This window comes from Melopsittacus undulatus, chromosome 12 (genome assembly GCF_012275295.1).
Source record: "Melopsittacus undulatus isolate bMelUnd1 chromosome 12, bMelUnd1.mat.Z, whole genome shotgun sequence".
Lineage (NCBI taxonomy): Eukaryota > Metazoa > Chordata > Aves > Psittaciformes > Psittaculidae > Melopsittacus > Melopsittacus undulatus.
This window is the reverse complement of record NC_047538.1, coordinates 126,468-149,602: the sequence shown is the minus strand read 5'-3', so window position 1 is coordinate 149,602 and position 23,135 is coordinate 126,468. Positions and strand designations below refer to the sequence as shown.

The following is a 23,135-nucleotide window of genomic DNA, read 5'->3' as shown; positions in this document are numbered from 1 at the left end:
CCAAAGGTGAAAAGTACACTGTGAGGAAGACTGCTTACTTCATCCTCAAGACCCCTGCCCACAATCACTGGAGAGCAGTGCACAGACACCAAGAGGATGAGTCTTATGATAATAAGTTCCTGGACTTAGTTGTAATGTTCCCTGCCCATATGCAGGAATTATGAATATGTATGTGACTAATGCAATAGTGAAAGTATATAAAACTGTAACAAATACTAATCATTTGCACCTCTGGCTACAGTCATGTGCCCAGCGCTGTTTGCTTTGGCTTTATTGATTGTCCCTCAATAAAACCTTGTTATCTTGTTTAGAGGAGTGAATTTGTATTTCACACCAACACAGAGTGCAAAAACAGCATGCACATGCAGACATTGCAGATGCACGATGTACAGCACAAAGGGGTATGCATGCATGGCTGTCTGTGTATGCACACATGCACACAGCTGTGCACTCACACCCCTCTGCACACACAGCTGGGAGCACACATGCACCCCTATGTACAGCTACACACAATCCACCCACTAATGCATAGATGCAGCTGCACACACAGCTGCAAACAGGCAGAAACACACCAGCACATGCAGTCACAAATGTAGCAGCATATGCATGCACCCAAAGCTCTACACACACGTCCAGCTGCATGCACATACCCATACTGTGGCTGCATGAGGTTGGAGGCTGTTGGGGTCCAAGCCTCTGCTCAAGCAAGCCCACCCAAGGCTGGTTGCCCAAGATCACTGTCCAGTTGGCTGTTGAGTTTCTGCAGGGATGGAGTCTGTACAACTTGTCTGGGCAGCTGGTGCCAGGGCTTGGTCACGTCACAGGAAAAAAGTGTTTCCTGACATGCAGAGGGAACCTCCTGTGGTCTGGTTTGAAGCCAATGCCTCTGGTTCTGCCACTGGGCAGCACTAAGAAGAGCCAGGCTCCAGTGTCTTGCCTTCAGGTATTTACATAGATTGATGAGATTCCCTAGAGCTTTCTCTACTCCAGGCCAGACAGTCTCAGCTCTCCCAGACTCTTCTCATGTGATAACTTCTCCAGTCCATTATCTTTGAAGGCCCTCATTAGACTCCCTCCAGTATGCTCATGTCTCTTAAACTTTCTCTTGGGAGCCCAGCAGTGGACTCAGCACTTGAAGAGTGGCTTCACCAGTGCCTCCTCAACCTCCCTTGACCTGATGACAACACCCCTGATGCAGCCCAGGAAGCCATCATTCACCTTCTTTGCCTCAAGAACACACTGAACTCATTGTCAGTGTGGTCTCCACCATATAATTTTTCCAAAGCCTTTTCTGCAGAACTGGTTTCCAGGCAAGTGCCCCCAGCATGTCCTGGTGCCTGGCGTTGTCCCTCCCCAGAGGCAGGACTTTGCACTCTCATTTATTGAACTTCTTAAGGTTTCTGCCAGCCCATTTCTCCAGCTTGTCCAATTCTCTCTGGATGGATGCAAGATTCCCTAGTTTATGAACCTCCCTGTCTGGTGTCATCTGCAGACTTGCTGAGGGTGCATTCTGTTCCCTCATACAGGTTGATAATGAAGATGTTTAACAGGACTGGACCCAGTACTGATCCCTTGGGTGCATTACTACTTAACTGGCCTCCAACTAGACCTTGTGCTGCTGACCACCACCCTCTGCATCCAGCCACCAAGCCAGTTTTCAATCCACCTCAACCTCTGCTCATCCAGCCTGTGCATCAACAGCTTCTCTAGGAAGATCTGATGGAAGATAGTGTCAAATGCCTTCCTGAAGTCTGGGTAGACAATGTTCACTGCTTTTTCTTCGTCTGCAGGGCCACTCCATCACAGAAGGTGGTCAGGTTGGTCAAGCAGAACTTCCCTTCAATGAAGCTGTTCTGACTCCTCCAGGTGTCTGGCAGTGGTTCCCAGAACTTGCTGTTCCACCACCTTTCCAGAAACAGAGGTGAGGCTGCCTGGGCTCTAGTTCTCTTGTCCTCTTTTGTGCCCTTCCTGAAGACAGAAGTGACATTTGCTTTTCTCCAGTCCTCTCCCAGTTGCCACAGTTGATCACAGGTTATTGAGAGTGGTCTTGCAATGACAGGAACCAGTTCCCTCAGCGCTCATGGGTCCATCCCACTAGGGCTCAGGTGCATGCACAGCACCTCCAACCGCTACAGCTATGCACGTGCGCACACCCGGGACACAGCGTCGCAGCACGGCACCCACACGGAACGCGCGTGCGGGAGGGCACGCGTGCACGCGAGACGCCAGTCGTGCACGCGCCGGAGGGGGGCGGGGCCCGGGCCGTCACGTGGGCAGGTGCGCGCTGGGCAGGTTCGGTGTCCGTTTTGCTGCGCCTGCGCCTTTAAGGCTCGCGCAGGTGCGCGCAGCTGACGTCACGGGGCGTGGTGCGGCGGGGCCGGGCTCCGGCGCCGCTCGCCCGGGCTGCTCCTCTCGATGGAGCCGGCACGGCGCGGCAGCGCGGACCAGGGCTCGGCAGCCGCCTTGGGGCCCCGGCCCGGCCTCTCGTGGGGTCCCTCGCCCGCCGCCGCCCCCCCAGTGCGGCCGGTGTCTTTCGGCTCCGGCGGCTCGGTCCCCGCGGCGTCTTTCCTTGGCGGTGGCGGTGCCGTGGGTGCCCGCCGGAGCTCTCGGTCGGACGCCGCCTGCGACCCCTTCCCGTATGGCTGCCCGCGGCCCGTCGGGGTGCAGCGCTGCGGTCCTGAGGAGCGGGCCCCGGGCAGGGCCGCTCAGCCCCTGCCGCTGGAGGTCGGCAAGGCTCAGCCCGAGGGGCCCGGTGGATCCCACACCTTCACGCTGCCGGCCTTGCTGCCTCTCAGCCCTGGCGCCTCCCCGGCGCGGCCCGGCGTGCAGTCCCCCGTAGCGCCTGCCTTCCCCGAGCTCGGTGCCCTGGAACATCCTGTGCCCGGGAAGCTGCCGCCCGCCGAGCGAAGGGAGATGCTCCCCAAGGCCGAGTCGAGCGACCATATCTCCGCTTGGGCGGGCTCCTTGCCGCGGGCCTCCGGGCTGCCCAAAGCCGTCTCCAGCGAGTTCCTCGCCAGCGGGCGGGTGGGCCTGTCCAAGCCGTCTGCTCTTCCCAAGCCGGAGCCAGAGGAGCTATCCTCCCTCTTCGGGAGGTCCCTCGGCCAGCCAAGCACTGGTGATTCCTCTGACGCACTCGTCTGCTCGGGAAGGACCCCGGAGGACAGTTCGTTCCGGTGAGCAGGTGTTGCTGCGGGGGGGACAAGCAGCGGGAGCAATGATGGGGCGAAGCTGCCAGTGCTGTGGAGCAGCAAGTGCAGCCTCCTGTGGGGCTGAAGTCGCCCCTTTCTTCCCACTGTAAATAGTGTTCACGTGGAGGAGACTGGAATGAGGAGCTGTGAACACACAGGTTTAGTGGAGGGGAAGGATGCTCAGTGCTTACTGTCTGTGCAAGCAGTGTGCATGGGGTGGCATGTCACAGGCTGTGGATTGTGTATCATCTGCCTGCAATGTCTTGGAGCTCTGGAAACGATGTGGCACTCCTCTCCCTTGCAGTTGAAACATCCTCACTGTGACTGAGATTTGACCTAGTCCTGCTGGAAGAGCCTGCAGGCTGCTAGTGCGTGCTGCATAACAGCACTCGTGTTGTGACTGATGGTGGCTTTCCACAGATGAAGGACACTGCTGCAGGGCTCACAGTGCTGTTGTCACGTGTGGTGCCCTGGCTTGTTGGACTGGCTGAGCTCTTGGGCAGAGTCAGGGGCTGAGGCTGGGTTCTTTTCCCCAGGAGCCTCAGAGATGTGTGATTTCTAGTGAGGGGAAGAGGTTTTCCAGGGAGCCCCTGTCTTGCAGGCTGCCTGCTGTGCTAGCCTGCCTGGGTCAGTCGGTGGGGATGAAAGCAAGAGATCTTTTGTGTTGGTTTCTAGAATTTCATAGGGGTCTGGGTTATAGTGGGGCTTGCCTTGCACCAAGATGCAGATCATGGGGCAATTCAGAGGAAAGGACCCATCTCCTGTATATCTCCTGGCTGAGATTCAGCTGTGGCCATTTCTGCTGTGGGCAGAGAGCTTCCTTGGTGGAGCTGGGGATTGAACTGGGGTGGGGGGAACAGAAACACCTCTGAACCCCAGTCTTAGTCTGTTCTTCCTTTGTCCTCCCAAGCATCACAGTGGTTACCTGGAACGTGGGTACAGCTATGCCCCCGAATGATGTGACATCCCTACTGCACCTCAACACAGGCGAGACAAATGATGCGGATATGATTGCCATTGGGTAAGAGGTTGAGGTGCAGGGCTCCCTCCCCTGCTGCACCACATCCCTTTCTGGGGGATTGCAGTAGTCCTGTGGGGTGGGGAATGGAAGAGCTGCAGCCCAGCCCCCCTGGGGCACAGTGAGCAGGGAGAGGTGTGCATTGCAGGCAGCAAAATATCAGAAAAGGTGATGGGTCCCAGAAAAATGGAAATGCTAAGGGGAACTGAAACCCTTGAATCCCAGTTAGCCTTGAACCCCCAAAGGGCCTGGAGCTGGATGTGCTGTACAGAGCTGGGGCCTTGGCAGTGCTGTTCTTGCTATGAGCCCTGGTAGTCCTGAGGTCAGGTCTGCAGAGACATTCAGCTTGCCTGTTGGAATCCTCTGGGGGTGTTTTCTTCACCTCATCTTTTGCCCATAGTATGCAGGCCTCAAGGGTACAAATTTGTTGTTCTCTCATATATGGATTGGCTCTGTGCCCCTTGCAATACTGAACTTTGGGCAAGGCAGTGCCATGTTAGTGTGGTGAGGTTTTATTGGCATGGCTAGCGAGGCCAGAGTCTAAGGGCACACTGGTCCCTTGAGGTTTGCTGTGGCATGTGGATTCCTGCTAAGACCAGAGATATGCTGCCTTTGCACAGGGAGTTGAAAGCTGCTTCCGCCTGTGTGTGTGAGGTAGAAGAGCTGGATTTGCCTCGACGCTTCCAGGGACTTCCTGATGCTCCAGGAAAGGGGCAGTGTAAGGCTGAGTCTGCCAGAGCTATGATGCTGTGTTGGAGCTGGTCTCCTGGTCCCTTTGGCCTTGCAGGCCAGCAATCTGGGGCTGTGGAGGTAGATTGAAGCATGAATGGATGGGGTAGGGGTGTAGCTGACAGCAAGAGACATGCTGGGACAGTATCCTGGCTGGGGCAGGGTGTCCTGCTGCTCCCTACCCCCAGGCTGTTTCTCCCTGGCTGTGTCCTTCCTCTGAGCCACGTCTCTGTGCCCTGAGCACCTGATATTTCTGGGCAAGACATTTCCTGATTCCGCCATTCACTGGGAACGTTCTCCTTCCCCCTCTTCACTAACTGCTGAGCCAGGAAGACACTGATTAACTTTCTTTTTGCTGCTGCTCTGAGCTTGGTGGCTAGGATGCATCTGGACACCCTGTGCTGAAGTACTGGTGAGACTTGGCTTCTCTGTAAAGACCAATACAGCTGAAATGTCCCAAAAGTCCCTCTTGCAATATAGAGATAAGCTTTAGACTGCTGCCCAGCTCTGTGCAGCTGAACTGCTCCTGCTTTAGAAAGGGCCAAGGCCTCTCATGGATTCAGGGCCACTTATGCTTTCTGCTAACACATGGCCCAGCATTGCTGGAGCAAGGGTATGGCTGGCTTGTGCTCTAAACCCAGGGTCCTCCTTGAACTGCCCTTCCTGCCCTGGTCCTGCTCCACAGCACTATGCTTTGGCACCTTTCCTAAGGAGCTCTTGCTAGCTTATACATAAAAGCTTTCCTGGTGTGGCTGTGGGACCTGTCCCTTTCCTCCCAGGCTGCAAGAGGTGAACTCTAAGATAAACAAGCGCCTGAAGGATGCCCTCTTCACAGATCAGTGGAGTGAGCTCTTCATGGATGTGCTGAGCCCCTTCCACTTTGTCCTGGTAAGGAGTTCCCAAAGGGGCTGGGCAACTGGTGTTCCCTTCCTGCCTGTCGGGCAGGTAGACCACAGATAGGGAGAGTTGGACTGCAGGGATGGAGGGAGGAGTTGCAGTGGGAAAGCACAAACTGGTGGCAGGACAGCCTGCAGCTATCCAAGCAGCGTATGGGGCCTAACCTGAGGGCTAGAGGTTTGTCTCACCAGCTTGCTGTCTAGCTTTTGCCACCCTGCTCCCTTTCCTGCACCTTAGGCTTCCCCTGTGGGGCTTTGGAGATGCTGCCTGCTTCATTGCACCAAGGCAAGGAAGTGTATGTGGGAACAAGCCTTTGCTTCTGGCAGCAGCCTGGAGGTCCCAGGGCAGGTTCAACTCCCCAGGGTGCTTGCCCCAGAGCATATGTGGGCCTTGGCGTTGCTGGGCTTATCTCAGCTGTCAGTATGGAACAGGGTGCCCAGAGAAGCTGTGGCCGCCCCATCCCTGGCAGTGTTCAAGGCCAGGTTAGATTGGTCTTGGAGCAACCTGCTCTAGTGGAAGGTGTCCCTCCCCATGGCAGGGGGTTGGAATTCTAGGAGCTTTAAGGTCCCTTCCACCCAAACCATTACATGATTCTATTCAGGAGGGTGTTAGTAATCTCTGAAAAAAATGTGCTATTAGTCATCTGCAAGACAGGGAACATGCAAAGGATGGAGGTGGTTCTCCTATGGCCTGGAGGTGGGGGAAGCTGTCCCTGCCCCTACAGGCTCTGCTGTGGCTACCCTTCTGCTTCAGCCTCTGCCCCCATTCCAGGTCAGCACTGTTCGGATGCAAGGTGTGATCCTACTGGTATTTGCCAAGTACTACCACCTCCCCTTCCTGCAGGACATCCAGACAGACTGCACGAGGACAGGGCTGGGAGGCTACTGGGTGAGTGTAGCCCTGGGGGAGGTGGTGAGGGGGCTGGCTTCCTAAGGAGTCATCGGATTCTCTCTGTGCAGGGCAACAAGGGTGGGGTGAGTGTTCGTCTCTCCATCTTCGGCCACATGGTCTGCTTCCTGAACTGCCACCTGCCAGCCCATCTGGAGAAGGCAGAGCAGCGCAAGGAGGACTTTGCCACCATACTGCACATGCAACAGTTCGAGGGGAGTGTGGCCAGCGGCATCCTGGACCATGAGTGCGTACCCTACCACTTTGCTCCCCAGTCTGGGCCAGGGCTCTAATGCCAGCCCCTGCCCTTGACTCCCTCAGTCCCAGCACAGCTTGGAGATAGGGTTTTGCCTGCAGGGCTGCAAAACAGTCTCATGGCCCAGCAGCAGCTCAATATGTTGCAGTAGGTGTTAAGAGAGATCCTTGGTCTCTCCTGGAGCACACCCCTGCCTGAAGCAGCTCCCTGCCATACTGGCACTGTTGGAGTTTGGAAGTGGTGAGTGGAGGGCCTGGCTCTGACCCAGTGTCTTGGCTATGCATTCCAACTCAGTAGGTGATTTGCTGTGGAAATTCCCACCATCCATGCCCAGGGAAAGTGGGCCTGTTAGTTAATGGTTCTTGGTCCTACCTGGGTAACCCTGGCTGCTGGCCAAGCTGTCAGCCAACTGCTGACCTGTACTGGTGCTCTTGGGAGCACCTGTGCCACAGGCTGAGGCTGCCCACAGGATATTTCTCCCCTGCCAGCATCAATAGTCTCGGCTCTTCCAGCCCGTTGCCCTCCTCCTACCCACAGCCTTGTGTTCTGGTTTGGGGACCTCAACTTCCGCATCGAGAGCCTTGACATCCGCTTTGTGAAGTATGCCATTGACAGCAACATCCTGAGCCAGCTATGGGAGAAGGATCAGGTGAGAGGGATGGGCACATAACAGAGCTTCGCCCAGGCTCCAGGTGGCACTTGGCTCTTGTCCCACACTTGCATGGGCAGTTTTGGCAGGACATCTGCCCTTACTGCTCATTGGACACAAAAGGCCCTGGTTCTGTGTGGAAAGGGCAACACAGTCCCAGCATGGTCTTTATGGGAGTTGGGCACATGCTTCCTTTAGCAGTATGCTAGGAAGAGCTGGGGGCCTACAGACTTGCTGCTTGCATGGCATGGACAAATCCTGAGAACTGTGTGTGTGGGGGTGGCAGCAATGGGGCAGGGATGACTATGCTAGGGGTGCAGAGGTATTGTGGGGCTTGCAGAGAGGTCTGGCCATAGGGGCTGGTGTGCTTCTGTTCTCTTTCCCACAGCTGAATATTGCCAAGAGCAGCTGGCCTGTCCTCAGTGGTTTTCAGGAGGGTCCCCTGAACTTCCCACCCACTTTCAAGTTTGATGTAGGCACCAACAAATATGACAGCAGGTAGGACTGCAGAGCTCAGGTATGTGCTGGGCCTGGGAGCAGGTGGCATGGCTGAGGGATGCAGGTGGGGCACCGATGCCAGACAGGGCATGTGCTGGTGGGGCAGGGGCTGATGCTGGTGCAAATGGATGGGGGGAGGGGGGTAGGCTGGGCCTGGCAAGCTGGGACACAACTGTTGTGCTGGTGCCAGTGCAGGTCTGTCCCTGCAGCTGCACTGAGCTGTGTGCCAAGATGAGCTGCGTCCCCTGCCTGTGCGTGTGGTAGTACCGGGGGAGGCAGTTTGGGGTGGAGCCCACTGGCCCCTGCCAGGCAAGAGATGCCCCTCTGTGCCCTGCAGTGCCAAGAAGCGGAAACCTGCCTGGACCGACCGCATCCTCTGGAAGATCAAATCACCCAGTGTTGGGCTTGGCATGGGTGGGCACCGGCCCAGCCGGGGTGTCCTCTCAGTGAGCCAGCTCTGCTACTGCAGCCACATGGAGTACACGGTCAGCGACCACAAGCCAGTAGCTGCCATCTTTGCAGTGCAGGTGAGCACCATCCAGGGCCAGTGGGCACATGGCCTTCAGGGGTGAGGCATGCAGCTGGTATGTGCAGCTTATGATGGGGTGTGTGGGGCTTACTTCAGTAAGCTGTCACCATGGCTGGGGGCTGCTAGACAGGTGCCCTGGGCAGCAGGGGCAGAGCTTTGGCATGCCCTTCCTTACCATGTATCATAGAAACACAGAATAATTAGGGTTGGAAATGACCTTAAAATCATCCAGTTCCAGCCCCCTTGCCATGGGCAGGGACACCTTACACTAAACCATATCACCCAAGGCTTCATTCAACCTGGCCTTGAGCACTGCCAGGGATGGAGCATTTACCACTTTGGGCAACCTGTGCTAGTGCCTCACCACCCTCACAGTAAAGAACTTGTTTCTTACATCCAACCTGAACTTCCCTTGTCTAAGTTTGAACCCGTTACCCCTTGTCCTCTCACTGCAGTCCCTGATGAAGAGCCCCTCTCCAGCATCCCTGTAGGCCCCCTTCAGACACTGGAAGTTGCTCTGAGGTCTCCACGCAGCCTTCTCTTCTCCAGGCTGAACAGCCCCAACTTTCTCAGCCCGTCTTCATACGGGAGGTGCTCCTGTCCCCTGATCATCCTCGTGGCCCTTCTCTGGACTTGTTCCAACAGTTCCATGTCCTTCTTGTGTTGAGAACACCAGAACTGCACACAGTGTTGGACATGGTGGGGCCTCACGAGAGCAGAGTGGAGGAGCAGGATCACCTCCTTTGACCTGCTGCTCATGCTTCTTTTGATGCAGCCCAGGACACAGCTGGTTTCTGGGCTGTGAGCGCACACTGAAGCCAGCTCATGTTCATTTTCTCATCGACCAACACCCCCAAGTCCTTCTCCTCAGGCTGCTCTGAATCTCTTCTCTGCCCAACCTGTAGCTGTGCGTGGGATTGCTCCGACCCAGGTGTAGGACCTTGCACTTGGCATAGTTAAACTTCATGAGGTTGGCCTTGGCCACCTCTCAAGCATGTCAGGGTCCATCTGGCTGGCATTCCTGCCCTCCAGCATATCAACTGAACCACACAGCTTGGTGTCATCAGCAAACTTGCTCAATCCCACTGTCCATGTCACCAACAAAGATGTTGAACAAGACCGGTCCCAGCACTGATCCCTGAGGGACACCACTCGTTACTGGTCTCCAGCCGGACATTGAACCATTGACCACAGCTCTTAGAATGCTCCCATCCAGCCAGTTCTTTATCCGAGTGCTCCACCTATCAAATTGATGTCTCTCCAGTTTAGAGACAAGGATGTTGTGTGGGACAGTGTCGAACACTTTGCACAAGTCCAGGTAGATGATGTCAACTGCTCCACCCCTGTCCATCAGTTCCATAGCCCCGTCATAGAAGGCCACCAAATTGGTCAGGCAGGATTTCCCCCTAGTGAAGCCCTGCTGGCTGTCACCAAGCACCTTGTTGTTTTTCATGTGCCTTAACATGCTTCCAGGAGAATCTGCTCCCAGATTTTTCCAGTCTCAGAGGTGTATATCTCTCTTGCAGTTTGCTTCCAAGACAGACAAGCCCCCAGTTGAGATTTATGTGGCTGATGAATGGAGCAGGCCTGAGCAAGCAGTTGTCAGGTACAAGATGGCTGCTGGCTTCCACCGGAGCTCGTGGGACTGGATAGGACTCTACCGGGTAGGGGCTTGGGTGCTGTTGGGGCTGAAGGGAGTGGGGTGCACTTCACAGCACTGTGGGGTTCCTTCTGAGCTACCTCCAAATGGTGGGCACTGGTGCATGGCATGAGCCTGTGCTCTGTGCTTTCCCCGAGGAAGCCCTGGCAAGTATGCAGGATTTGGACAGCAGCATTAGGAGTAACATTTGGCCCTGCTTCAGGAGGCTCAGATCCAGTAGTTCCCTCTTCCTCCTGCTCGGTGGAGCTCCACAGGGTCCAAAGCCTGGCATTCCTTGGAGGCTGGGGGCCAGGGCACTGCTGAGGCTCTTGATTTTGCTGTGTGAGGAGAGGGGGGCTGAATGTGAGGCAAGCTAAGGCAGGGTGGGAGGTGATGGTGCTGAGTAAGGCTTATGTTCCTGTGCACCAGTGTTCTCCCATGTACATGCACACAGGTGGGCTTTCGACACCCTAAGGATTATGTGTCCTATGTCTGGGCTAGGAGCGATGATGGTGAGCGCTGCTTGGAGAAGCAACCATGTGCGCAGGTGAGCTGGGCCAGACTTGCTGTCCTGCTGGGCACATGAGTCCCATCATGGGGGGACAGGGACTTCTTTATGCCCCTGATGGTACAAGGGGGCACCTCCTTACTACTCTGTGCTGAGCCTTAGGCAGGTCTGCTGTGCTGGAGTAAGGGATAATGGCTCTGGACTGGGGCTAATGGGCATTCCTCTGCCAAGCCTTGGTGCCCATCAGCTCTCTCTGGGCTACAGGTGATGTTCTCAGAGGAGGCACTGCCCAAGGGGAAGGGCGAGTACATCCTTGGATACTACAGCAACACCTCTAGCAGCATTGCTGGTGTGACTGAGCCCTTCCAGGTCAGCATGGCCAAAAGGTGCAAGGGTGAGGGGTGGAGGGAGGTAAGGGGTGATGTGTAGAAGGGGGCTTGGCTGGAGGAGAACAGTGGCTTTGGTGCCCAAGATCAGCCAGCAGCGCTGATGCAGGGGTGCAGATCTCCCTGCCTAGGTCAGAGGAGGGCAGCAGCCCCACAGACAGCTCGGGCAGCAGCTCAGAAGAGGAGGATGACAGCACACTTGTCCTGCTGGCCCCCAAGTCCCGTAGCCCCAGCCCAGGCAAGATGAAACGGCACCGGAGCCGAAGCCCCAGCCTAGCCAAGTTCCAGGGCCTCATCCTGCGGCCATCAAGCCGGGACAGGGGTACAAGCCGCAGCCCCTCACCCCAGAGCCGCCCTGGGCTCCCTGGGGACATCCCCACCATCCACCTGCCCCAGGAGGAGCTGGGGTGCCGTGGAGTGAAAGCCAAGGAGCCAGGGCGAACAGCCAGCAGCCAGGAGGGCAGCTCCTTCTACCAGACTGGGCGGGAGCAAGGTGGCCCTTGGCGTGTCTCTGCTGACAACCCCTTGGCCAGGGCTGACCCCAGGAACCTGGGCCTGCTGCCTGCGCTGCGCCTTGAGATGATCGACCAAGCTCTGGGATGGCGGAGGGAGAGCACAGACCAGGGCTACCCTAGCCAGAGGATGAGTCCCAGCCCTCCTGGCTGTAGCACCTCCCCAAAGGAGGGGAGCAGCCCCCAGGAGCTGGACAGCCATAGCTGTGCCATGGGCCGCTGATCCAGTGACCCTTGTCTCCTTCCTCCCTGTAGTGTGCTTGCTGTGTGCTTTCCTCTGCCACTCTCCTGCTGAGACATCCCTCTTCCTCCTTATTTATTGCAGTGATTTCTCACTACTGCGATAGAGGCCTCCCCCTGGTCCTCCCAGGCTGAGCTGCTGCCCTGGGACTGACAGAGCTGGGATATGTGGCACAGGGGAAGGCAAGGCTAGTCTAGTGTGTGATGGGAGAGTCCACTTGAGATTCAAAGTGCAAGACCCTTTGGTCCTATGGGAGGAGTGCTGGCTCCACACACGAGGAGGGACAGGAGCACAGGGCTCTGGTAGCAATGGTGATGGGCATAGAGCAAGGACTGCCCCAGGGTACCCCTTAGATCAAAGCTTGCTCCTTCCCTGCTGCTACCACTGTGCCTCAGCCTGGACATAGTGCAAGTGACAAAATAAACCATCCTGCCCACTCCTGCTGCACTGTGCTTACTACAGCGGTGGCAGGATAGGCCCCTGCTGAGGAGAACACAGCATGTGCAAGGGGGCAGCAGGCTTGCCCTGGCACCACACTCACCAGCCTGTATTTGTCTTCTGCACACAGGGACCGACCCCCTCCCTAGAGCCAGCCCAGCCCAGCAGTGCCCATCCCACCCTGGCTGGGAAAGGGGGTTGGATCACACCACGATGTTCAGCTGTCCCAGCTGAAGAGGCACAAACCTTGGTTGGGGGCAGTGCTGTCCCCCATGCCTGGGGGAAACCACGTGCCCCAGAGCACAATGGGGACTAAAGAGGGTGGAGTTCAACTTTCCCAAGCCCTCCTCTTCCTTTCCACCTGCTTTGATGCTCATGGATGGCAGCCACTGCTGCATACATGGCCCCCTCATCTTGAGAGGCATCTCAGTCCATCTGCTTGCACCTGCTCCAGCTGTGGCACCCCCCCAGCTCCATGCAGTCACCCCAGCAGTTGCACTTAGTGACATCCTTTGTCTCAAGAACCAGAAATAGAGTAACTTCACCTCATGGCTGCAGCACAGGACATTTTCCTCCCCACAGGAAGCAGTATTTCTCAGGCATCATCAGGGCATGGTGTGAGGCTAAGCACAAGGCTTCTGCGCCAAGGCCATCCAAAGGCATTGCTCATAGAGAGTGACACCACTGTGCTGTGTCTTCTGGTCTGGATGCTTGGCCCTGGAGTTCACATGCAAAGAATCCTAGCATCTCAGGGTCTTTTTGAGATGACATGCAGATACTAGCCCAGACCAGGCTGCTGCAATACAGCTGCTGAAGAAGCATCAGTGAGCATCAGTGTAACTGCCACACACATCCATTCCTTTCCACTCCAGCCTTACTCATGGCACAGTAGAGGACAGCGCTTGCAATGCCAGCTTCACACCAAGGCGGCAGGACAGCACCCAGCCCTACCAGGACATCCCTGCTGCCCCTGCAGGCTAAGCTCCTGTGACCCTTCACACTCACTGGTGTTGTGAGCCTTCATTCAGGCTGCGGTCAGTGGGTGGCACTAGAACAAAGCAGTCTGTAGTAATGTGGTTTGCCAGGAAAGCCAGCTCCACGTCACTGAGGTCCCTCATCCTGTGCAGGAACTATGCCAACCTGTGGGCACAGCAGGGCAGCAGTCAGGTGCTGCAGGCCAGGTTGGATAGCCCACCTTGCCTGCCCCAGTGTATCTGCGCATAGTGCCCTGTGATCGTGGGAAGAGCCTTTTCCTCCTGGACACACACCTGTGAGTGGAAGAGTGTTGGGTTTCCATGTTGTGCAACTGGTACTTCACCTTGCTGGGTACGATCTGGTGCTCACACGTATCCACGTACTTGTAGCTCTTGCAGACCCTGCCGAGGCCTGAGGACAGCAGGGCAGTGAGAGGCACCCGCAGCACACAACCACCATGGGCTGAGACCTTGGGACACCCCAGCTGCTCTACACATTCATGCTCTACCCCCAGCACTGATTCACCCTGCTGCTGTCTGTGCCCTGCCACAACAGTCATCAGGGGTGCTCTGCACCACTCCACAGCTGGGCTGGATTGGATGCTGCCATCCTGAGGGCTAGCAGGGTGTGCTGAGCTCCCAGACCCTTGCAGTGCTCCTCCATGCACTCGCCTTCCTCCAGCAAGGTCCTGTTCCAAGGTGGTCATTGCTGTTGGGGGCACAGGCTCCAGCCCCCACTGTGCTGCTGCATGCCTGCTTGTGAGCTCAGCCTTGTCCCTGGCTTATGTGCGGGACAAGGTACCTGGTGGCTGTGGCTCCTGGGCTGTAGCAGGTCTCTGTGCTTGGTAGTGCTGAGGGTTTTGACTCTGCTGCTGTCAGAGGCTCTTGGGCCCTACTCTTGAGAACTCCCCTCCCTTGCCTGGGGGCTACACAGCAGGGCTGCCCGTCCCCTCTGTGGGCAGGCTGTAGTTGTTCTGACACTGCTGCACCATCCTGGCCAGTTGTACATAACACAAACACACCTGTGGACATCACATGCCGTAATGCTCCGTACACCCACTCTGCCACAGCCAAGCCAGTGGCAGCAGGGCAGGGCATGCCCAGGGCTGCTGCAGCAGATGCTCAGCCAAGGGGCTACAGCACCATTTCCACCAGTGCCAGTGGACGCACTCCTCGCACTCCAGAACAAAGCACGCCACCTCCAGGAGGTTGAGAAAGGTGACTCCGATAATGTTGGAGATGGTGTCGTTGAGGTCCGGAACCTGCGGAGCACACTGAGGCGGGGAGCTGCTCGGCAGCCCAGGAGGGTGTCTGTGTGTGACCACCCGGAGCACCTGGCGTCACATTCACAGTGGGATATAATATGCAGGCGATAGTTGCGGATGCCGTAGCTGAAGAGCAGCGCCGTGATCTGCGCCGAGCACTGATTGTGCTCACAACAGCAACGCTCGGGGCCGCGAAAGAGACCTACGGGCAGCATCAGTGAAGACAGCCACGGTGGGGGGATGGGGTGCGCCTGACCGCTGCTCCCTCCCCTCCCTCCCGGTACCAAGCTCACGGGCATTTGCCGCCGAGTCCCCGGCTGCGCACCACAGCGTGCCCGGAAACGTTCAGTCCCGCCGGCGGAGCGCGTTGGGTACGGGAGGCGGGGGTTGGAAACGGGAGGCGCGGGTTGGGTACGGGAGGCGCGGCGCCGGCAGAATGCGGTCAAGTCCCTCATCAGTGCGGCACCGGGGACACCGGGCGGGCGGGCGCATGCGGCTCGGATCGCGGCGGACACAGCTTTGAAATAAAGGCACTCCCCTTGATGCCACAACTAACTTTTACTACTAAAAGTTCACTGCAAAGCAGCCTGTGCTGTGAAAGCAAATCCTGAGCTGCTCTGTACATGTACAAACATTTAAAAAGTGCAGAACACCGGACTTATCAGCACGGAGAGATGGTGCTGGGAATCAAGGCGCACAGTCTTTGCAAAGGTGGCACTGCCTTTGCTGTCACAACTAACTTTTACACCTACATGAGCCCCCGAATCGAAGCTGTGCTGGTAAACAGGTCTGACGCCATGCTGCACACAAGCATCAATGTCAGAACTCTGCTCCACATGAGTACACATGTAAGCATTGATATAAAGACACCGCCCTTTTTGCCAAAACTAACTTTTACTACTAAAAATTCATTGCAAAGCAGCCTCTGCTGTGAAATCAAATACTGACCTGCTCTGCACATCTACAAACATTTAAACAGTGCTGAACACCCAACTTAGCAGCATAAAGCTCGGAATCATCAGCACACGCTATTTGCGAAGGTGGCACTGCCTTTGCTGTCACAACTAACTTTTACACCTACATGAGCCTCCGAATCGAAGCTGTCCGGGTAAACAGGTCTGCTGCCATGCTACACACAAGCATCAATGTCTGAACTCTGCTCTACAACCGAATTGCCTGAACACAGAGATGCTGATGGGAACCATAACTACACATGTATGCTTTGAAATAAAGACACCACCCTTGTTGCCAAAACTAACTTTTACTACGGAAAATTCATTGCAAAGCAGCCTGTGCTGTGAAATCAAATCTTGAAGTGCTCTGCACATCTACAAACCATTAAAATGTGCTACACACGCGACATAGCTGCACGGAGATATGGTGCTGGGAATCATCAGTACACATGTAAGCTTTGAAATAAAGACACCGCCCTTGTTGACAAAACTAGGTTTTACTACTAACAGTTCATTGCAAAGCAGCCTGTGCTGTGAACTCCTGACCTGCTCTGCACATCTGCAAATATTTAAACAGTGCTGCATACCTTACTTAGCATCAAGAAGCGCGGAATCATCAGCACACACTATTTGCATAGGTGGCACAGCCTTTGCTGTCACTACTAACTTTCACACCTACATGAGCCTCCGAATCGAAGCTGTGCGGGTAAACAGGTCTGCTGCCATGCTGCACACAAGCATCAATGTCAGAATTCTGCTCCATAAGCGAATTGCCTGCACACAGAGATGCTGATAGGAACCATCACCTCACATGTAAGCTTTGAAATAAAGACACTGCCGTTGTTGTCAAAGCTAACTTTTACTACTAACAGTTCATTGAAAAACAGCCTGTGCTGTGAAATGAAATCCTGACGTGCTCTGCACGTCTGCAAACATTTAAACAGTGCTGAATACCCGACTTAGCAGCATGAAGCTCGGAATCATCAGCATACACTATTTGCAAAGGTGGTGCTGCGTTTGCTGTCACAACTAACTTTTACACCTGCATGAGTTTCTGGATCGAACCTGTGCTGGCAAACAGGTCTGATGCCATGCTGCACACGAGCATCAATGACAGAATTCTGCTCCACAAGCGAATTACCTGCACACAGAGATGCTGATGGGAATCATCAGTACACATGTAAGCATTGAAAGAAAGACACTGTCCTTGTTGCCAAGACTAACCTGTACTACTAGAAATTCATTCAAAGCAGCCTGTGCTGTGAAATGAAATCTTGACCTTCTCTGCACATGTACAAACATTAAAATGTGTTACACACGCGACATAGCTGCACGGAGAGATGGTGCTGGTATTCATCAGTGCACATGTAAGATTTGAAATAAAGACACTGCCCTTCATGCCATAACTAAATTTTATTACTAAAAGTTCATTGCAAAGAGGCCTGTGCTGTGAAATCAAATCCTGACCTGCTCTGCACATCTACAAACATTTAAACAGTGCTGTATACCCGACTTAGCAGCATGGAGCTCGGAATCATCAGCACACACTATTTGCAAAGGTGGCACTGCCTTTGCTGTCACAACTTTTAAACCTACATGAGCCCCCGAATCGAAGCTGTGCTGGAAAACAGGTCTGCTGCCATGCTGCACACGAGCATCAATGTCAGAACTCTGCTCCACAAACAAATAGACTGCACTCAGAGATGGTGCTGGTATTCATCCGTGCACATGTAAGCTTTGAAATAAAGACTGCCCATCATGCCAAAACTAACTTTTACTACTAAAAATTCATTGCAAAGCAGCCTGTGCTGTGAAATCAAATCTTGAAGTGCTCTGCACATCTACAAACAATTAAAATGTGCTACACACGCGACATAGCTGCACGGAGATATGGTGCTGGGAATCATCGGTACACATGTAAGCTTTGAAATAAAGACACCGCCCTTGTTGCCAAAACTAGGTTTTACTACTAACAGTTCATTGCAAAGCAGCCTCTGCTGTGAACTCAAATCCTGACGTGCTCTGCACATCTACACACATTTAAACAGTGCTGAATACCCAACTTAGCAGCATGAAGCTCGCATTCATCAGCACAAACTATTTACAACGGCGCCACTGCCTTTGCTGTCACAACTAACTTGTACACCGACATGAGCACCCGAATCGAAGCTGTGCTGGAAAACAGGTCTGACGCCATGCTGCACACGGGCATCAATGTCAGAACTCTGCTCCACAAACAAATAGACTGCACTCAGAGATGGTGCTGGGAATCATCAGTACATCTGTAAGCTTTGATATAAAGACACCGCCCTTGTTGTCAAAACTAACTTTTACTATTAACAGTTCATTGCAAAGCAGCCTGTGCTGTGAAATCAAATCCTGACCTGCTCTGCACATCTACAAACATTTAAACAGTGCTGCATACCCGATTTAGGAGCATGAAGCTCGGATTCATCAGCACACACTATTTGCCAAGGCGGCGCTGCCTTTGCTGTCACTACTAACTTTCACACCTACATGAGCCGCCGAATCGAAGCTGTGCGGGTAAACAGGTCTGCTGCCATGCTGCACACAAGCATCAATCTCAGAATTCTGCTCCACAAGCGAATTGCCTGCACAGAGAGATGGTGAAGGGAACCATCAGTACACATGTAAGCTTTGAAATAAAGATACTGCCCTTGGTGCTAAAACTAACTTTTACTACGAAAAATTCATTGAAAAGTAGCCTGTGCTGTGAAATCAAATCCTGACCTTCTCTGCACATGTACAAACGATTAAAATGTGCTACACATCCAACAGAGCTGCAAGGAGAGATGGTGCTGGGAATCATCGGTACGCATGTAAGCTTTGAAATAATGACACCGCCCTTGTGGCCGAAACAAACTTTTAACGCTAACAGTTCATTGCAAAGCAGCCTGTGCTGTGAAATCAAATACTGACCTGCTCTGCACATCTACAAATATTTAAACAGTGCTGCATACCCGACTTAGCAGCATAAAGCTCGGAATCATAAGCACACACTATTTGCAAAGGTGGCACTGCATTTGCTGACACAACATTTACACCTACATGCTTGTGTGCAGCATGGCAGCAGACATGTTTTCCAGGACTGCTTCGATTGGGGGGGGGGGGCTCATGTAGGTGTAAAAGTTAGTCGTGACAGCAAAGGTAGTGCAACCTTTTCAAATAGTGTGTGCTGATGATTCCCAGCACCATCTCTCCGGGCTGATAAGTAGGGTGTAAACTTTTACTAGTAAAATTTATTTATGGCATGAAGGGCAGTGTCTTTATTTCAAAGCTTACATGCGTAGTTATGGTTCCCAGCACTATCTCTGAGTGCAGGCAATTTGCTTGTGTAGCAGAGATTTGCCGTTGATGCTTGTGTGCAGCCTCGCAGCAGACCACTTTTCCAGCACATCTTCGATTCGGGGGCTCATGTAGGTGTAAAAGTTGTGACAGCAAAGGCAGTACCACCTTTTCAAATAGTGTGTGCTGATGATTCCCAGCACCATCTCTCCGTGGTGATAAGTCCGGTGTTCTGCACTGTTTAAATGTTTGTACATGTGCAGAGAAGCTCAGGATTGGCTTTCACAGTGCAGGCTACTTTGCAATGAACTTTTAGTATTAAAATTTAGTTCTGGCATCAACGGCAGTATCTTTATTTCAAAGCTTACATTTGTACTGATGATTCATGTACATGTGCATACCAGGTCAGGGTTTGATTTCACAGTACAGGCTGCATGGTATGAAATTTTAGTAGCAAATTTCTGTTTTGGCATTAAGGCCAGTGTCTTTATTTTATAGCTTACATGTTTACTGATGGTTCCCAACAGCATCTCCGAGTCCAGGCAATTCGCTTGTGGAGCAGAGTTTTGACACTGATGCTTGTATGCAGCATGGCAGCAGAGCTGTTTTACAGCACTGCTTCGATTCGGGGGCTCATGTAGTTGTAAAAGTTAGTTGAGACAGCAAAGGCAGTGCCACCTTTGCAAAGAGTGTGTGCTGATATTCCCAGCACCATCTCTCTGGGCTGATAAGTGCGGTGTTCTGCACTGTTTCAATGTTTGTAGATGTGCAGAGCTGGTCAGGACTTGCTTTCACAGTAGAGGCTGCTCTACAATAAACTTTTAGTAGAAAAATTTATTTATGGAATCAAGGGCAGTGTCTTTATTTCAAAGCTGACATGTGTACTGATGATTCCCAGCATCATCTCTGAGTGCAGGGAATTCCCTTTTGGAGCAGAATTCTGACATTGATTCTTAGGTGCAGAATGGTAGCAGAGATTCTTACCAGGAGAGGTTCGATCCAGACGCTCATGTAGGTGTAAAAGTTAGTTGTGACGGCAAAGGCAGTGCCACCTTTTCAAATAGTGTGTGCTGATGATTCCCAGCACCATGTCTCCATGCTGCTAAGTCGGTTATGCTGCACTGTTTAAATGTTTGTAGATGTGCAGAGCAGCTCAGGATTCCATTTCACAGCACAGGCTGCTTTGTAATGAACTTTTAGAGGTAAAATTTAGTTATGGCATGAAGGGCAGTACTTTATAACAAAGCTTACATGAGCACTGATGAATACCAGCACCATGTCTCCGTGCAGGTATGTCGTGTGTGTAGCACATTTTAATGCTTGTAGATGTGCAGAGAAGGTCAGGATTTGATTTCACAGCACAGGCTGCTTTTCAATGAATTTTTCGTAGTAAAAGTTAGTTTTGGCATGATGGGCACTCTTTATTTCAAAGCTTACATGAGCACCGAGGAATACCAGCACCATCTCTGAGTGCAGTCTATTTGTTTGTGGAGCAGAGTTCTGACATTGATGCTCGTGTGCAGCATGGCATCAGACCTGTTTACCAGCATAGGTTCGATCCAGAAACTCATGTAGGTGTAAAAGTTAGTTGTGACAGCAAAGGCAGTGCTACCTTTGCAAATAGTGTATGCTGATGATTCCGATCTCCATGCTGCTAAGTTGGGTATGCAGCATTTTTTAAATGCTTGTATATGTGGAAAGGAGGTCAGGATTTGATTTCACAGCACAGGCTGCTTTGCAATGAACTTTTAGTAATAAAATTTAGTTATGGCATGAAGGGCAGTGTCTTAATTTCAAATCTTACATGTACACTGATGAATACCAGCACCATCTCTCCGTGCAGCTATGTCGCGTGTGTAGCACATTTTAATGGTTTGTACATGTGCAGAGCAGGTCAGGGTTTGATTTCACAGCACAGGCTTCTTTTCAATGAATTTTCCGTATTAAAAGTTAGTTTTGGCAACAAGTGCGGTGTCTTTATTTCAAAGCATACATGTGTAGTGATGGTTCCCATCAGCATCTCTGTGTGCAGGCAATTCGCTTGTGGAGCAGAATTCTGACATTGATGCTTGCGTGCAGCATGGCGTCAGACCTGTTTACCAGCACAGGTTCGATCCAGAAACTCATGCAGGTGTAAAAGTTAGTTGTGACAGCAAAGGCAGTTCCACCTTCGCAAATAGCGTGTGCTGATGATTCCGAGCTTCATGCTGCTAAGTCGGGTATTCAGCACTGTTTAAATGTGTGTAGATGTGCAGAGCACGTCAGGATTTGAGTTCACAGCAGAGGCTGCTTTTCAATGAACTGTTAGTAGTAAAAGTTAGTTTTGGCAAGAACGGCGGTATCTATATTTCAAAGCTTACATGTGTACTCATGGTTCCCATCAGCATCTCTGTGTGCAGGCAATTCGCTTGTGGAGCAGAGTTCTGACATTGATGCTTGTGTGCAGAATGGCAGCAGAGCTGATGGGAACCATGAGTACACATGTAAGCATTGATATAAAGACACCGCAGTTGTTGTCAAAACTAAATTTTCCTACTAAAAATTCATTGCAAAGCAGCCTGTCCTGTGAACTCAAATCCTGACCTACTCTGCACATCAGCAAACATTTAAACAGTGCTGCATACCCGACTTAGCAGCATGGAGACATGGTGCTAGGAATCATCAGCACACACTATTTACAAAGGTGGCACTGCCTTTGCTGTCACAACTAACTTGTACACCTACATGAGCCTCCGAATCGAAGCTGTGCGAGTAAACTGTTCTGCTGCCATGCTGCACACAAACATCAATGTCAGAACTCTGCTCCACAAGCGAATTGCCTGCACTCAGAGATGCTGATGGGAACCATCACTACACATGTATGCTTTGAAATAAAGACACCGCCGTTCTTGCCAAAACTAACTTTTACTACTAACAGTTCATTGTAAAGCAGCCTCTGCTGTGAAATCAAATCCTGACCTTCTCTGCACATCTACAAACATTTAAACAGTGCTGCATACCCGATTTAGGAGCATGAAGGTCGGATTCATCAGCACACACTATTTGCCAAGGCGGCACTGCCTTTGCTGTCACTACTAACTTTCACACCTACATGATCCGCCGAATCGAAGCTGTGCGGGTAAACAGGTCTGCTGCCATGCTGCACACAAGCATCAATGTCAGAACTCTGCTCCACAAACAAATAGACTGCACTCAGAGATGGTGCTGGTATTCATCGGTGCACATGTAAGCTTTGAAATAAAGAGTGCCCATCATGCCAAAACTAACTTTTACTACGAAAAATTCATTGCAAAGCAGCCTGTGCTGTGAAATCAAATCCTGACCTGCTCTGCACGTCTGCAAACATTTAAACAGTGCTGAATACCCGACTTAGCAGCATGAAGCTCGCATTCATCAGCACACACTATTTACAACGGCGCCACTGCCTTTGCTGTCACAACTAACTCGTACACCTACATGAGCCTCCGAATCGAAGCTGTGCGAGTAAACTGTTCTGCTGCCATGCTGCACACAAGCATCAATGTCAGAACTCTGCTCCACAAGCGAATTGCCTGCACTCAGAGATGCTGATGGGAACCATCACCTCACATGTAAGCTTTGAAATAAAGACACTGCCGTTGATGTCAAAACTAACTTTTACATAGCAGCATGAAGCTCGGAATCATCAGCACACACTATTTACAAAGGTGGCACTGCCTTTGCTGTCACAACTAACTTTTACACCTACTTGAGTTTCCTGATAGAACCTATGCTGCTAAAGAGGTCTAACGCACAAGCATCAATGTCAGAACTCTGCTCCACAAACGAATTGCCTGTACACAGAGATGCTGATGGGAACCATGAGTACACATGTAAGCTTTGAAATATAGACACCGCCGTTCTTGCCAAAACTAACTTTTACTACTAACAGTTCATTGAAAAGCAGCCTCTGCTGTGAACTCAAATCCTGACGTGCTCTGCACATCTACACGCATTTAAACAGTGCTGAATACCCAACTTAGCAGCATGAAGCTCGCATTCATCAGCACACACTATTTACAACGGCGCCAATGCCTTTGCTGTCACAACTTTTAAACCTACATGAGCCCCCGAATCGAAGCTGTGCTGGAAAACAGGTCTAATGCCATGCTGCACACGAGCATCAATGTCAGAACTCTGCTCCACAAACAAATAGACTGGACTCAGAGATGGTGCTGGTATTCATCGGTGCACATGTAAGCTTTGAAATAAAGACTGTCCATCATGCCAAAACTAACTTTTA

General features: G+C 52.5%; 2 protein-coding genes across 3 annotated transcripts; one reads left to right on the top strand and one right to left on the bottom strand.

The window, feature by feature from the left end:
- Positions 1–2,407: 2,407 nt before the first annotated feature.
- Positions 2,408–12,374, top strand: INPP5J (inositol polyphosphate-5-phosphatase J). 2 transcript variants are annotated; one of them, XM_034068379.1, is made up of 12 exons: positions 2,408–3,173; positions 4,099–4,209; positions 5,715–5,823; positions 6,604–6,720; positions 6,792–6,967; positions 7,514–7,625; positions 8,014–8,123; positions 8,461–8,650; positions 10,179–10,316; positions 10,746–10,838; positions 11,064–11,168; positions 11,303–12,374. In XM_034068379.1, exons 1-12 carry the CDS (start codon positions 2,416–2,418, stop codon positions 11,918–11,920), a joined length of 2,637 nt encoding a protein of 878 aa, XP_033924270.1. In that variant the 5' UTR covers positions 2,408–2,415; the 3' UTR covers positions 11,921–12,374. The 2 variants fall into 2 exon arrangements, with proteins under 2 accessions (XP_033924270.1, XP_030909944.2); XM_031054084.2 differs by having other exon boundaries at positions 11,317–11,518.
- A 625-nt stretch (positions 12,375–12,999) lies between these two features.
- Positions 13,000–15,132, bottom strand: PLA2G3 (phospholipase A2 group III; the record flags this gene model as incomplete). Its single annotated transcript, XM_034068125.1, is given in 7 exon segments — positions 13,000–13,093; positions 13,645–13,752; positions 14,023–14,127; positions 14,494–14,637; positions 14,673–14,817; positions 14,900–14,993; positions 14,996–15,132. Coding segments are annotated over 7 exon segments (827 nt in total), but the record flags the coding sequence as incomplete, so codon positions are not given.
- Between the last annotated feature and the right edge of the window lie 8,003 nt (positions 15,133–23,135).

What these genes read in the sequence shown, in the direction of transcription:
- INPP5J (XM_034068379.1), top strand. Translation starts at nt 2,416, where the DNA reads ATGGAGCCGGCACGGCGCGGCAGCGCGGACCAGGGCTCGGCAGCCGCC. An exon ending in CCGGAGGACAGTTCGTTCCG is followed by an intron (nt 3,174 to 4,098) that starts GTGAGCAGGTGT and finishes TGTCCTCCCAAG; the next exon opens with CATCACAGTGGTTACCTGGA. An exon ending in GTGTGACTGAGCCCTTCCAG is followed by an intron (nt 11,169 to 11,302) that starts GTCAGCATGGCC and finishes GCAGGGGTGCAG; the next exon opens with ATCTCCCTGCCTAGGTCAGA.